The sequence below is a fragment of the Podarcis cretensis genome, assembly GCF_951804945.1.
Source record: "Podarcis cretensis genome assembly, chromosome: 1".
In the NCBI taxonomy this organism is placed as follows: Eukaryota; Metazoa; Chordata; class Lepidosauria; order Squamata; family Lacertidae; genus Podarcis; species Podarcis cretensis.
The window spans coordinates 137,809,007-137,825,103 of NC_137170.1; the positions used below are offsets into that span (position 1 = coordinate 137,809,007).

The window sequence follows — 16,097 nt, forward strand, 5'->3', positions numbered from 1 at the left end:
CTGTTAAGCGTCTCAGTTCTTCTAGATAGGACATTAGTGCATCTCTGCAGATGTAACACAAGAAATACAGTCTCCTTTAACACAGAGCACAGCTGGAGAAAGCCAAGCAAGTTAACTGGGACCCATCCTTGGAAGTCAGAGTCTTACCTGCTGGACTGACATGTTTGAAGGAGGCTGCGGCTGGAATGCCCAAAGCCTGTTTGAGCTCCTTGACCAGCTGCCAGGCGTTCAGAGCATCACACAGGTTTATAAACCCAGGAGAGCCATTCAGAACTGCAGGCAGAACATAAAAGTGAATTCAGTCATAAAGGCCATTCTTATGTAGGGGCACCAACAGCCAAAGCGGAAGGTGCCCTTCAGTTTAGGAACAAAGTGTTATGAACCATTTCTCTTTGCTTTTAACCCTACCAATGGTAAACGCAAGGGAAAAGGAAGGAAGGAAGGAAGGAAGGAAGGAAGGAAGGAAGGAAGGAAGGTCCCCCTCCACTTTTACATTAACAAGAGCAATGAACGAAACATCTGAGGGCTTGAAGAACTTGACAACACTCCAACCACTAAAGCACACTGCCTCCATCAGTAGCATTACTGAGAGCCGGGTGAAATGTAGTGTCTAAGAAATGGAGGTATAGCTCCTAATCTCACCTCTTTTACCTGTTATGAATGTACTGAATAATTGTTGTTCTCTGCAGTCTATGATGTGGAAATATCAATTCTGACCTACCTGATAGTAGTTCTTGTAAAGATTACAGTATAAATGTGTTCCGTATATTCAAAAGAACTGTTTCCTAGTACACGGGTCCCACTATCAGAACTCTTGTTATTAAAAAAATCTGTTATCTGAACACAAAGGATTATGCCCAAACCTCACTACATGAATGGCTGATTCAGATATCCGAACAGCCAAAGTGTGCCCACTTCCTTGTTTGTTTGTTTTTTGCTGGTTGGCGGCAGCCATTGGGGCAGAAACCGTGGTGGGAGGGAGAGAGATCAGAGAAATCAAGGAGCAGTAGAGATCGGGCAGTTCAGTTTTTCCTTTGTATGGCTTTTGCTGATTGGCTGCAGCAGTTTCAGGCAGAAATCATGGAGGAAGGGATGACAAATCGCAGGTTATAGAAAATTTCCCATAGGAAATCATCAGTTTGCTAAGCAAACGTTCACTTAATGAACGATTCCCTGGGAACGCACTGTGTTCAGAAAGGAGGATCTGCGTGCATTGTTACAGTACCATTATAAGGTTATTCAGAACAGACTTACAACGCATCCTACCTGAAAGAGGAAGCTTAGACCTCAATGTGTAGAGCTGAGCAGGAGTCTGGTGTGGATTCATGCCATACCTCAGGGGAAGTTGAGACACCCCTTTGCTGTACTGTTTCCTGAAGTAATCAGAGATGGCCATATCATACTGAGCCGTATGAGTGAAAGCCTGCAGAAAGAGCATTGAGACTAGTCAGTCACCAGCAGTCTTGAAAAGTTGTGGGAAAGCACCACGCACAGTCAGAAAGCCGACCTTCAGAGCCAGTTGCTGCCGAGTTTCCAAAGTCGTATCCTTAGCGCTGGACGCCTGCATTTCCTTTGCTATGGTGGGATAGTCCCCAGGATCACACACAACAGACACGCGAGCGTGGTTCTTTGCAGCAGCCCTCAGTAAAGCAACACCTCCTGCAATTAAAAGGAAGCCAGGAAAGCAATCACCATTCCTCTGTACATCACAGATTGGAAGCTTAAGGCCCTACCTTCAAAGACACCAAAAACACTCAACGCGCTGATCCATCCAGGGTCTGCCAGAACACTCAAGGGAGGTGCCGGAACCAAGTTGAAAAAAAGCCTTGGTCCTCCAGATGTTGCCAGACGGCAAATTCCACCATTCCTGACCAGAGGCCATGCTGGCTGGGGATCAAGGGTACTAGAGTCCAATGAAGTCTGAAGGCCCTCAGGCTCCCTAACCTTGCTATACAATATCTTAGACACACCAAATCTAGTCATCTCACATACAACTCATTTCCTCTCGCACACAGGGTTTGCAGGATTTATAGCATGTTCTACAGCCAGCCTTCCAACAACTCAACAGATTTTATTACAACCACTGGGTTGTATCCGATGCACCATATAGGTGCAGTTCCACTATGATGGGATTTCTTTTTATTTCCCTCCCCTCCATGCTCCCTCCCCGCAAAATCTGCTGCAGAGGGTCCTTCAACCCCCTGGAGTCAACTTTGATGGGGGGGCACTGGAGGGGACAGGACAGGACCCAAAGCCACACTGTGTGCATGGAAGTCCATTGAATAAGCAAAGCTTCATCGTTGGGTAAGGTGGACAACGCAGCAGTTTCTGCACTGGCTTCTCAAAGTAATTTCATAATTTATGCAATTTTTTCTGGCAGAAAGAGAACCTTTAGAAAAATTCAGCCAATTACTACATACAAAATAGATTTTAAGGACCCCTTTTGTCCAAGGAACCATTTCCAATTCCGTTTCTGCTTGTCCAGGTCACAGAAAAGCCACCACATGGCCAGAAATGCAGCACTGCAGGACAAACATTGGGATACCCAGTGGTGGTGGGTTTGCACACATGCATCCCTTTCCACACCCCTCCCTGAAGTCTGTTTTCCAGGAAGAGATGAAGCAATGACAGCCCCAAAGTTGCTGGCACAAAGTTGCAGGCACAATCCATTCAAACCAATGTTCCTTTGACTTACCTATGTCAATCTGTTCAACTGCTTCTGGGATAGTTACGCCTGGAGATGCGACTGTCTTGACAAAGGGGTAGAGGTTGCAAACTACAACTCTGGAAGGAAGAAGATTGAATGGCTTTAAATTGTTCATTTCAGACAGGCAACTGCGGAGCTAAGGGGCTGATGCAGCCCACAGCACCTTGAAGCCAGCCCACATCTCCCCAACTTGGCCACAGTCACCCACTTTAAAAGTGCGGGACATCCTGTTCATGCAAGTGGGAGTCCCGCTCTGCTAAGCCAAACTGCTGTGTGATATGTGTGCGTGTGATTCATAGGGGATGGCAGCTTAAGGAAGGGCTACCCCTCCCCTCCACACATGATCCCTGAGAATCAGACTCCTCCCCTGCACCCACCCACGCCAAGCTTTCTTGTGGAAAGGGGGAACTGTCAACAGGAAGGAAGGAAAGAAAAGAGGGGATAAGAGGGTGGCAGAAACAAACAAGGGAGCAACTACAATCTCTGGCTTTGCTGACTTTTGGCTCTGCCTCCACCGCCTGCATCACTGGTATGCAGTACCCCAGACGTATCCCTCTGAGGTATCCTTGCCTCCACCTCCTCCTACCAGCCTCAGCCAGGTTCAAAAGGCAGGAGGGGAGCAGCCTTTGCTGCTCAACCTAGCAATCCAGAGTCAGGTCATCACCTTAAAGTTGTTTTCAGGTAGCCCACCAAATATGAGGAACGTGCATTTCATCCATACGGAACCCAGTTGAAAGGAAGCAGTGGGCAAACAGCAGATGATCTACACTGCTGAGATTGTGACAGAATGAGAACTATGGACACAATCCACCCACTAGTTCCAACAGGAGATGGGGGAAAGAGCATTACACATATGCTTAATTCTCCTCTGAAATCAGTAAGAGGGACCAAATATTTTGGTTGGATTGTGCCCATATTGTCCTTTATTAGGTTAAAAAACCCAGTATCATTAAGATGGCCCAGAAATAGAAAACACTCAAAGTCATCTGTCCAGGTCACTGGGTGCTGATGGTACAGAATCAGGTGACCAGTTGCCAGACAGTGACCCACGTTACGTTTCCACTGTGCTTTACGCAAAACTGGCCAGTTAAGAATCACTTTTATTTAACTTTGATGCTTAACTTTCTGATTTCCATTTAATGAATAACTTCTGTTTGGCGTCCAAAGTCACACTTTGCACCACACCCACATCAAGTTGGCCAATCGAATGAAGCTGAAGAATTATTGCGCTGCCTCTAAGTTAAGGGATGGGGCAAGAGGCACAAAACTGAAAGGGGGCGGGGGGGGGGCGTGCACAGACCAAGTCTTCAGCCCCAGGGTCCTCAGCCTCTGGCCCTGAATTTATGCACTCTTACGTTTGAAGTTGACTTACATGTTGCAATCCAAACAGTACTGTGTAAATCTCAAAAGGGTATGTTTGCCAGTGTTTCAAAATAAAAACAATGAATAGAAGTATAGAGCCTTTAAGTCTCTTACACTATTATTTTTTCTCCCTTTTCCTTCACTCCAAAAATAATGACAATGAGACCATCTCACAAAATTTATGCATCTGATCTATTTTTCACTCTAACACACAGATAAAGGCTTGTTTATGGAGTAGAAGCCCTGGTGTCTACGGCAAATGAACATTTAATTGGTTGCAGGTTTATGTCATGATTATTTATTAACTCGCAATGACCCTTTAAACATTTTACCTTACAAGACTGAAATCCAATTTATCCATGTCAGCTTTATCTTGTGGGATGTCCCGAGCCAGAATACCTAATAGAGGGAGGGGGGGATAAAAGAATTAGAGAAAGGAGTAGGAGAAACAATGTATGATTAGCTAAGGCTGAGAATGCCAGATTCTTCTGTAGAGATTTCATAACTGAGATAAGTGCCAACTACTTTCCTAGTTACTCAAATATTACTCATGAACATCCCAGTTAAGTCTTAGCATATAGCTATCAAAGTTGAGATAGCATGAACCAAAGTATTTTTAAATCTAAGTGAGACCCACTATGTGTACTGGGCTTATTCCTACCCAGATCTATAAAGTGTTGAAGCCTTAAGTCTCAAAGGCAGCTACTTGACTCAGACTTTGAATTGTTCTTACAGCACAAGCCTATTCAAGCCTACTCAGACCCAGCAGGTTCAATGGAATACTCCCCAGTAACTGTGCACAGGAATGGAGCTTTAGAAAAAGTTCCCTCTGAATTTTTTAAGGCTTCCAAATTATGACAGAATACTGGCATACGTTTCTAGCAGTATTTGACATGCCATTGTTTTTTGGATTTCTAAACCAACATATTTTCACAATGCCAAGTTTTTCAAAAGGAGGGGGAAGGGAATCCCTCATGTCATCAAGCTCATGTTATAGGAAAGTGGCTGAGTTATGTATAAAGACAAATGACATAGTACTGCCCTGTGGGGACTATATAACTTCAGAACACAGGTGAGAATCACATAAATGAAGAAGAAGAAGAAGAAGAGGAGGAGGAGGAGGAGGAGGAGGAGTTGTTGTTGTTTGGATTTGATATCCCGCCTTTCACTCCCCTTCAGGAGTCTCAAAGCGGCTAACATTCTCCTTTCCCTTCCTTCCCCCCAACAAACACTCTGTGAGGTGAGTGAGGCTGTGAGACTTCAGAGAAGTGTGACTGACCCAAGGTCACCCAGCAGCTGCAGGTGGAGGAGTGGGGAAGCGAACCCGGTTCACCAGATTACGAGACTACCGCTCTTAACCACTACACCGCAATGGCTCTCAATACAAAAAAACAAAAACCTGACACCCAGAAAACTCAGCCTAGCCTTTCCCTAATATGCCAATTCCCAACATTCTACCTTTGCAGAAGAAGGCAGTTTTTGACTGGGAAGGGAGACTTAAACAAATATGTAGTTTCTTGCATGCATTTTGGTGCGACACCACTATTCTGAGAGAACTGTACTACATGATCCCTTCCAACTCTTAATTCAGCTGTAAGGAGCCACAAAACTTTTGACTTTATGCTTCTAAAATGAACACTCAATCTTTTTAAGGAGTTGTAAACAAGGAACCACAAACATATAATCACTGTGGAAAACTTACATAGGCTACAGTGGTACCTCGGATTAAGAACAGCCCTGTTAACAAACTATTCGGTTTACAAACTCCACAAAACTGGAAGTAGTGTCCTGGTTTGCAAACTTTACCTCGGTCTTCGAACGGAAGCCGAACAGTAGAAGGGCACCGGCGGCGGGAGGCCTCATTAGGGAAAGCGCACCTTGGTTCAAGAACACTTTTGGTTTAAGAGCGAACTTCTGGAACGGATTAAGTTCGTAAACCGAGGTACCACTGTAGTCAGAATCATGGGCTGCAATAAGGCTCACAGATTGTCCTCTAGGAAGATACTTAGGCCCAATTCCAGTTTCTACACACACACAAACACACAATACTGGATCTCAGGGAGAGGGGCGGCACCCTATATTTCTATGGGAAAAAAATTATTCTGTGAAGACGCATTCAGAGATACAGGTCCCCATACAGAGCTTTCTCTGTATGGAGCAAAACAGCCCAGACCCAAGTGCATCACCTCTGTGAGACGAAAGCTTGATAATGGGGTAAGCAGCCTTTTTCCTGGCAACGAGTAATCTATTGAGATTGCATGCTGAAGTGGCCAGAGCCAATGATGGGAGGAACCAGAAGCAAAAGCCTTGACTAATCTGGAATAAGTGTTGTCAGGGATGGCATAAAGTGAGATCAGAGGCCACAAATCACTCCCTCCCCCCCCCCGCCATAATTTAGACGATGTGCAACTTCAGCAGATCCACCTTTCCCCTCATGCCACACAAATTCCATAAAATACAGCCAACAGAAGCACATTAGGACCAACCTACCTGCATGAACAGCAGGATGAAGGGTCTTCACACGCCCTCCCAACATTTCCGGAAAGCCAGTGAGATCAGAAACATCTCTGTGCAAAGGGGGGTAGGGGTGGGGAGGAGAGCAATAGAGAAAGAGAAGAAAGTCAGAAGTCAGTTACTTGATTTCTATAGTACTCCTTCGGTGCAATAAACTGTTTGACTAAAAGACCGATCTGCCAACTGAGATGGTATAATAGGTATTTGGTTAATATGAAACACATGGTGGAAGATTCTTTTCATCTCTTCTTCTATCCTTTAAATAACACTTTTAATGTATCTGTTCTAGTGAACATCCAAAAATTGGTGAATGTAAACAATTATTTCATGAATGTTGACAATCCAATATGAATGTCTATTCTGTATATGTCTGAAAATGCAGCAGCAACCATTGCCTAAATGAATGTCAAAAAGTCAAGAAGCACATGCTTATTTTCACAAAATGCAACAGGGATTGCCAGCACTGACCATGTGGATGATACCCACTGAATTCTGGGCAGTCACTGTAGCATACATATGAATTGGCTTGGCCAGCCTTGTTCGGCCTGACAAGGATGCTGTGATAAATCACTACTTTAAATGTACAGGTGAAATATGGAAGCTGAAAGAGGATTATTTACTCAGTGTCACCCAACGTTTCCAAGCTAGAATTTGAACAAACTCTTCTGAATATAAGCAAAGTACCTCCTTAGCCACAGGTTCTCTGTACAGTCATGATAATGTCTTGGGTATAAAATAAAAATAGTTCTTGTAGTAAAATGTCTGAGCTCCTAGAAATAGAGCTCCTCTTAATCTAAACAATGTATGATTTTCCAAGGTAAAGGCAAAATTTAGTATCCCCCCCCCAACTTCTTTGCAGCCAGTCATGAAAACCCCCAAACCTAAGTTTGCATTTAGAGCTAGATACATCAGCTATCCATAGCAACTTGACAGCTTCCTCGCCCCTCTGTGAAATACTGGCCGACACCACAAGGTTGGTGGGAAGACAAATTGAAATTTACTGGAAATTGAGAACAAAAATAGCATCAAGGGGCAAATTGATAAGGAGTTGAGCCCATGCTGCACAGCTCCACACTCTCCAGCACATTACGGTTACACCACTGTTCACCTTTCTTTTTAAGAAATACTACATACTTTGCATGGTACAACAGGATGACCAAAAATCACTTAGTAAAGACTGGAGTTGGAAAATAGGAACTTTTTGCCCAGGGAAATGTCCATGGGAGGCACGTGTTGCTTCCTCTTGGACTAATCCTTTATCATGGTCTTGAATGGGTATTTTGTTTAATGCTTGCCTATCTTAATGGATTTCCTTCTCTTAATGGCACACAGCCTCAAACAGATGACGGATTACATGAAAGGGGACAGGAAGGCTTTCAACTGCTCATTTCAGAAAGCCTTTCTAGACATCTAAAAAGCATTAGTTCCCTTTCACATGACCACAACCAAATAATGCATTCCCTTTCCTCTAATTAAAGTAAATTTCACCGGGAAAGGCTATTGAGGAAAGAATTTACAGGATTCTAAACTCAAGACAACATTACACTCTCTCCCCCCACTTTAAAGTCCATCTTCAGAAAGAAAAGCAACCTTGTCTTGTACCTTGGAAGTCAAACAGCTTAGTTCCTGAACATTTTCCTTCCCGAACGCCACAAACCTGGAAATGACTGTTCTGGTTTGCAAACTATTTTTGGAAGCCGAACGTCCAACAGGGCTTCCATGTCTTCTGATTGGCTGCAGGAGCTTCCTGCAGCCAATCAGAAGTCATGCTTTGGTTTTTGAGCTTTTTGGAAGTTGAACAGACTTCCGGAATGGATTTCAAAGAAGCCATTTTTATGTAGAGACAAACCACACCTTTAGAAATTTGGGTGGAGAGCTCAGTGGTATAGTCCATGTTTTGCCCAGAGAAGATGGTTATGAGGACAAAATGGGAAGGGAGAGAACAACATACGTCACCATGAAGGAAAGGCAGAACATACATGCCATATGTAAATAAATGTAAACATGGAAGCCTCTCATCCCTCCCCCATGAACATTTCTTCAAAGTCTTGTACTGGCCTCCTTTTTCACATACCCCCACATGAATATTGCAGGATACAAGAAACCTAGGCAAAAATATATGCACAACACTAATTTTCAGGTCCTTTGAATCTTTATACCGGGTCACATCACAGGTCCATCTGGCTCAATATAGTCTACTCTGACTGGCAGCACCTTCGCCAGGGTTTCAGGCAGGGAATACTCCCTGCCCTGGCTGGAGATCCTGGGGCTGGAACCTGGGATCTTCTTTATGCAACGCAGGTGCTGTGATGCTGAGCTAAGGATTTCTGTTCAAGCTGTGACAGAAGTCCAACGTGAGAAAAATCCCAGAGAACAGGGACAGCACACAGCAAAGGAAATTAAGTTATCATCTAGGATCTGTCAGCTCAATATGCAGAGATTTACTTAAATTTGCTTACTCTCTGGTTTGAACTGACTAGAGTCTGCCACTTCACCCAAACTGGCAAACTAACAGAAAATGATGGATTCATGCAAACTAGCACGTAACGAAGAAAGGAGTGGATGAAGGGATTGCACAGGAAACACAGAATCACAGAGCTCGTTTCTATGAAACAAATCCATGGTTTGACATTAACAAGTGAAGTGGCAAACCCAATCTCAAGTTTGCAATGCAGAAGAAGGCAATGCCAATTACTCGGAAACACTTCATCCGGGGCATGAATCTGTGAACCTTCAAACAGCTTTTACCTGACGTTCAGGCCTGCATCCCGAAGGGTTTTTGCGGTTCCTCCAGAAGCGACCAAACCCAAACCCAAGGAACTGAGGCATTTTGCAAATTCCACTAGGCCGGTCTTGTCTGAGACACTGAATAAAGCTAGAAGGAAAGCAAAAGATAATCAACATTTTTTAAAAAGACTGTTAGCATGTAGCAGAACCCCCAAATACACAATGAGTCACTTGTATTTCCTTGTACGCAGCTCGGGGAGTCAAGAATGCATAATAAGGCTGCAGTCGTGTGCACTCTTAACTTGGAAGCAGACAGCGGAAATTTTCTAAATAGGTATGTTTAGGATCAAAGTGCAAGGTTGCAATCCTAAACACATTTATATGGAATAATTTATAGCCAGCCAGTGTGGTTGGTGGTGGGAGGCCTGAGAAATCAGGGTTCCAGTTCGCCTTCAGCCACAATGCTCACTGGGCTCCCTTGCGCCAGGGGCTCCTGCGAAGATAAAAATGGGGAGAGGAAGAACCGTGCCTTGAGCTCCTTGGAGGAAAGAGAGGATGTAGCAAATGTAGCAAACATGCTAAATGTAGCAAACAAATAAGCTGCAGTCACATAAATGGACTTGCCTTCCGACTAAATGCCTTTAGGTTCAGGCACAAGGCCTGTTTAAGCTGCTGAAGAAACTCCAGAGGGCCTCACTCAGAAGCACGGCTCCTAGAAAGTTTGAGTCTTCTGTTCCCATTTTAAAATTAAACAATAAAAGGTGGGGAATCTGATCACAGATCTCACATATCATGTGTGGCTCAGCCCCAAGGAAGAAGGCAGGATGCTGAAGCCCATTTTCACACTCCTTATCAAAGGTTCACACATACACAAAGCACCTCTCCAATGTCAAGGCACAGAGAGCACATGGAAGCACAGTGCAGTGGAGCCGCCCTGTCACAGAATCATGGAATTGTAGCTGGAAGGCACCCTGAAGATCATCTAGTCCAGAGCTCTCCAAACTTTTCATGTTGGTGACACATTTTTTTAGACATGCATCATTTCACGACACAGGAATTCAGTTTTACTCACAAACTGGAGGTGAAACTAACCCCTTCCCAGCCCTGGGAGAAGCACGGGAAACTTTTGTGCAACACACCTACGCACTGCGGCCGACACACTAATGTGCAGAGTTTGACGAGCGCTGATCTAGTCCAACCCCTTGAATGCAGGACTAGGCACCTGTTCCACACAGGGATCAAACCTGCAATCTTGGCATTATCAGCAACAGACTATTTCTTTCTTACCATCTTCTTACAATGTCTTGTAATGTCTGTCCAGGAATGTAACATGCACAGGTTTTCAGAAGCAAAACGATGGGAAACACTGATTTGTTTTATTTTATTATTTTATTTTATGTCATCCCTACACAAGAGGTTTCTTCAGTGACGAGTCCTTTGTTATTTTGCACATTTGCAACTTAGGCTCCAAAGCGTTGCACTTTCTAGGCAATTCCCCCTCTCCCCAACCTTTTGCCTACAGCTTAGTGGCACAGTCCAGAAACAGTTTCACCACACAGGAACAAAGGTGGATTCTGCTGGATCAGGCCAGGAGCCCATCTAGTCCAGCATCCTGTTCCCATGGGGACCAACCAGAGGTGTTCTCTTCTCCATGAATTTGTCTAATGGTCTTTTAAAACCACCCAAATTGGTGACAGTCGCTGTCTCTTGCAGGAGTGAGTTCCATAGTTCCATAGATTGCGCACTGTGTGAAGGAGGACCACCTTTTATCTGTCATAAATCGTCCAACATTCTCATTTGTTGGATGTCAGCAACTTCTAGTGCTACGAGAGAGGGAGAAACACGTTCCCCTATCCCAGGGACCAGCAAACTTTTTCAGCAGGCGGCCAGTCCACTGTCCCTCAGACCTTGTGGGGGGCCCCACAATACTATACTTTGGGGGAGGGAATGAATGAATATTGTGGGGGGCCCCACAATACTATACTTTGGGGGAGGGAATGAATGAATTCCTATGCCCCACAAATAATGGGACAAGGATGCTTTTTAAATAAAAGGACGCATTCTGCTCATGTAAAAACATGCTGATTCCCGGACTGCCTGTGGGCCGGATTTAGAAGGCAACTGGGACGGATCTGGCCCCCGGGCCTTAGTTTGCCTCCCCATGCCCTATCCACTTTCTCCACCCTAAGAGTATTTTTATAAGCTTCTATCAGCAGGGCTGGTCACCTGACCCCCAAATGGCAGCTCCCTCCCTGTCAGGGAAGAAGGGGTGAGGGAACATCCACACCAGGAGGGGGGGGGGACTGGGAGAAGGACTGACACTGGGATCTGCTGCCCGAGGCAGTGTCTCACCTTGCCTCCTGGGTGGGCCGGCCCTGCTAAAACGTCCCAAATGCTGCAATCTTTTTTCATAGGGGGTGAAGTTGCTCCATCTCCTTGATAATTTGGGTGACCCTTTCCTGAGCCTTTCGCAACTCTTACCCTAACCCTCGATTCTGCAGCAGAGACGAAAACTTTAACTCTTCCAGCCACGCCACCTTTATATATACATATATTTCTTAAAAAGACGGCTACTGGGGCTCTGCCCTAAATCTCGGTCCCTCCGAAGCAACCCGGCTGGCCCCGACCCGGACGCGCTTCGGATTTGCAAGCCCGGAGCGAGCCCTCCGCCGAAGGAAGCAGGCGCCCCTCCCAACTTGCCCCCGAGAGCGCAGCGCCCGGGCCCCCCAGCCCCCCGAGCCCATTACCCAGCTGCTGCTGCTGCTGCCGCCTTGAAGCCATGCTCGCTGCCCTCCAGGCGCCGCGGGAGAAGGGGGAGCCTAAATAGGGCTGGAGGGGGGTGGGCCCAAAGGGGGGTGGGGCTCAAGGGGTGCATGCTGGGAAGCGGGGCCGGTTCTGCAAGCGCCCAGGAAGGGCCGCCAGAGCTGCTTCTCCGCCGGTTGCATGGGGCGCGGGCTGCCCTGCAGCTGCTCCGTCTCTCTCTAGAAGGGAAGCGCGGGCAAGAAGCAGGCAACCCCCCCTCCGCCTTCCAAACCGCGGCTCATGCCTGCCCTGTTGCGGGGGGGGCGGCGGGCGGGCAGCGGGGCGCCACGCGCCCTCCGGCTTGCTCTCCAGAAGTCGCGCCGACACTTTCTGCCGCGGGGCGGCTTCCTTTTCCTCCTGGGGAGCCCCCCCCCCCCGCGCGCGCCTTGGGGACGTAAAACTAAAGGCCAGGTTCAACAACGGGGCGGGGCTGGAGCCCCCCCCCCCGGATGCCAGCGGAGTGGGGGCAAAACCAGCGGGGCTCTGGGGGAGGGAGCTCCGTAGTTGGTGTGTTGCATGAAGGGGGAGGTTTTTTAAAAATCTGTCCTAGATCTTCCAACATTACTTTGCTAACCCTAATTAAAGAAGGGGCAGTTAGAGGGGCTGCATCTAAATTTCTGTCAACTGCCTCATTTGGCTTCAGCCCACCCAGAATAATCCTCTCTTCCCCTAAGAGAATATTGACTGAATGCTACGCTCAGTATGCCATTTAAAAAACCGTAAGAGTTCCAGTTAATATAAGAATATATTTACACTGCACCTTTTCCCCTGACAGAGGCTGGAGGTGGCTTACAGGTAAAATAAACAGTCAGTTCCCAAAATACTGTTCCAAGGAATTCCTCACCTGCTGCCAGAAGCCAGTCTGGCTTCTCCAAGAAGGGAGCAGCCACCAAGAAGGCCCAGTTCTTGTTGCCTCAGAACCAATCACAGTTTGATGATCAGGTCATGGTTCTTCTGGTCCTGGAAAGAGGAATGCCTCTCTGGCCACAGGTCTTGGGAGTCCAAGAATATCTGGCCCTGACCTGTGGGGCCCTCCAGAGTCCAAGAATATCTGGCCCCGACCTGTGGGGCCCCCCAGATATTCTTGGACTCCCAACTTACACCAGTCCCAGCCAGCAGGACTGGTGCTCAGGGATGTTGGAGTTGTATGTCATCTTGAGCTCCATGGAAGAAAAGTGGATAGAAGTGTAGTGTGATATAATCTGGAGCATTGAAGGTTTCCCTCCGTCAAGGCGCAGAAAGCCACTAAGTAGCTTACATTTGCAGTTGCAGTGGCACTGCTCTGTCACTTTATATTACTATGACTAAACCACATTAGAAATTTAAGTGGAAAACTAATCCATCCTCAGCAAGGAAGTGGAGTTGCTTTTAAACTGAGATTTAAACTGAGCTGCCCAAGTTACTGACACTGGAGCAAGATACAGGATGTGCAGCTGAATTCTGGTGGCAGGGCCGGCCCAAGATACTTTGGCACTGAGATGAACCGTAAAAATGGCACTGCTCCTGCCAGGGGAGGGGGGGTAAGGGAAGATCTACATCAGGAACAAGGGTGGGAGGAGACCAGCGGCACCTCCTGTTTGCCCAGAAGCCATGGTAGAGGTGGCCAGGGGGTGGGGATGCTGAGGACGAGGCACATCCGGCCTTCAAGGAGCGCACCGCAACTGATAAACCACCATGGCGGCGGCAGCAGCAGCAGCAGCAAGTAAAGCATCCCTGGGAGGACAGATCTGCTGCCCTTGTGGCTCTTGCTGCCTGAGACGGTTGCCTCACCTTGCCTCATGGACGGGGCAGTCCTGGTTAGAGGCATCCATAGAAGCCCAGTGCAGCCTGAAGAGGGCTGGGACCTGAAGGGTCGGAGCCTGTGCATCTTGTTATGTGCTCAGAAGTACAGAGGCTGAAATGGGGGGTGATCACGTACCTCTGCTGATGAATCAGAGCTCTCAAAACAAAAGCTTATTCACGACTGCATTTGATTACTTCAGCTATCCTCCTAATTGGCCTTCACTGTAATCTTCCCTGAAATAAATGGAAATGGTTTGAGGATTGCATGTTTAGTACAGTATTGCTGTCCCAGTTCATCTGGGGAAGGAAGAGGCAGGCCTCAAATCTGAGCCAGGAGGCAAGTACCGGCATGTGCTTGGTTCTATGAGGAATGCCTGATGCCTTTTGACCCTGACTTCACATAAACTCAGGAGGACTACTGTTTCTTTTCTTTTTGATACAGCAAAAACAGCTTGTGACCTGCCTCCTCTTTGCTCATTTAATGTTTTTCTGTTGCCAGCGATGTTTTTTTTTGCTTTTGCATTTGCTACATTAGACGAGCCCTGCTGGATCAGGCCAAAGGTCCATCTAATTCCACATCCTTTTCTCACAGTGAGAAACCCCAAATCAGGACACAAGTACAGCAACACACTTCCCATTTGTAATTCCCAGCAACTGGCCTGCAGAGGCAAACTACCAGTGGAGGCAGAACACAGCCATTGGGGTTAGCAGCCGTTATAGCCTTACCTTTCTGGTCTAATCCTGATTTAAAGCCATCACTACTTGTGATGCTGTTCTCTTTTAAATTATATTTGTTTGAGTGGCCAGATCTGGACTTCAGTCTGCCCAGTCCCTTAATCTCAGCCCCACAGTCAGCTTCACTTCTTGAGCTGCAAAGGCCTGTAGCCTGAGACCTTGCCCAGGTCCCAGGATGTTTTTTGTTTCTTTGAGGAGCAGATTTAAATAATTGGGAGATGCTAACCCCGTACTATCTCAGCTTTAAACCTGGCTGCTATCCTTGTGTTTGAGCCAAGCGAAAACATACAATTTATGGACATTGCCCTTCTCCAAATAACAGGATAGATGAGAAAGAAAAAGGTCAGAGGCAACTGGAGAAATCAGTCATCCATGAGACAATCGGATTATAACCCAAACCTTTATTTTATTAGATTTCTTACCCACATTTCAACACAAGGCTCCAGAGTTGGTTGCAACAATAAAATGCACAGTTCTAAAACAAACAAAACTGGTACATTCATGAAACAAACGAACAGATAGTTAAACCAGGTCCATATCTCACTGTATACAAGTTGTACAAGTGACAATAAAGTATTTAAGTTCAATTTCAATTTTCAATTCAATATGTTTAACAATTAAAAACCATTCCACCTGCAAAAAATAACACATTTTTACAACAACAACAAACCCAACATAAAAACAGTTAAAATAGTTCCGGTACAGAATCAGACTGGGATAAAGATCTCCATTTAAAATTTTCATTGAAAGAAAAACTCTCAGCAGGCACCAAAGAGACAAGAGGGACAGAACCTGTGTGCCATGTAATGGGAGGGAATTCCACCGCATGAAAAAGCTGAATCCTCGATCGTAAGGAATGCACCTCCTGTTAAGATGGCATCTGGAGGAGGTTCTCTCCTGTAGTGATGGATTAAGTATATAAGAAATGAGACAATCATTTAAGTGTCCTGGTCCCAAGCTAAATATACCAGCACCTGGTACTATTTAGAGAACACTATCATATCTACAGGGGACGCAGGTGGCGCTGTGGGTTAAAGCCTCAGCGCCTAGGACTTGCCAATCGAAAGGTCGGCGGTTCGAATCCCTGCGGCGGGGTGCGCTCCCGCTGCTCGGTCCCAGCGCCTGCCAACCTAGCAGTTCGAAAGCACCTCCGGGTGCAAGTAGATAAATAGGGACCGCTTACCAGCGGGAAGGTAAACGGCGTTTCCGTGTGCGGCTCTGGCTCGCCAGATGCAGCTTTGTCACGCTGGCCACGTGACCCGGAAGTGTCTCCGGACAGCGCTGGCCCCTGGCCTCTTGAGTGAGATGGGCGCACAACCCCAGAGTCTGTCAAGACTGGCCCGTACGGGCAGGGGTACCTTTACTTTTACCTTATCATATCTACACATATGACAGCAAGCCAATAATCTATGCATAGAACACCCTTTGTAGCTCCTGTTTTTGGTCTCCACTGCTCCACGCACATGTC

At 46.5% G+C, this 16,097-nt stretch overlaps 1 protein-coding gene and 1 long non-coding RNA gene across 2 annotated transcripts in view; both read right to left on the minus strand.

Moving 5' to 3' along the window:
- The window catches only part of ATIC (5-aminoimidazole-4-carboxamide ribonucleotide formyltransferase/IMP cyclohydrolase), a 28,105-nt gene extending 18,623 nt beyond the window's left edge, over positions 1-9,482 (minus strand). Inside the window, exons 1-7 of the mRNA XM_079979723.1 lie at positions 9,332-9,482; positions 6,560-6,636; positions 4,402-4,468; positions 2,696-2,784; positions 1,508-1,659; positions 1,267-1,423; positions 148-273 (exon numbers count right to left, since the gene is read on the minus strand). Coding sequence (XP_079835849.1) covers positions 148-273; positions 1,267-1,423; positions 1,508-1,659; positions 2,696-2,784; positions 4,402-4,468; positions 6,560-6,605 — 637 coding nt within the window. The 5' untranslated portion in view covers positions 6,606-6,636; positions 9,332-9,482. The remainder of the gene's footprint in view (positions 1-147; positions 274-1,266; positions 1,424-1,507; positions 1,660-2,695; positions 2,785-4,401; positions 4,469-6,559; positions 6,637-9,331) is intronic.
- The window catches only part of LOC307220191, a 203,519-nt gene that overhangs the window by 20,218 nt on the left and 167,204 nt on the right, over positions 1-16,097 (minus strand). The gene's annotated exons all lie outside the window — the stretch shown is intronic.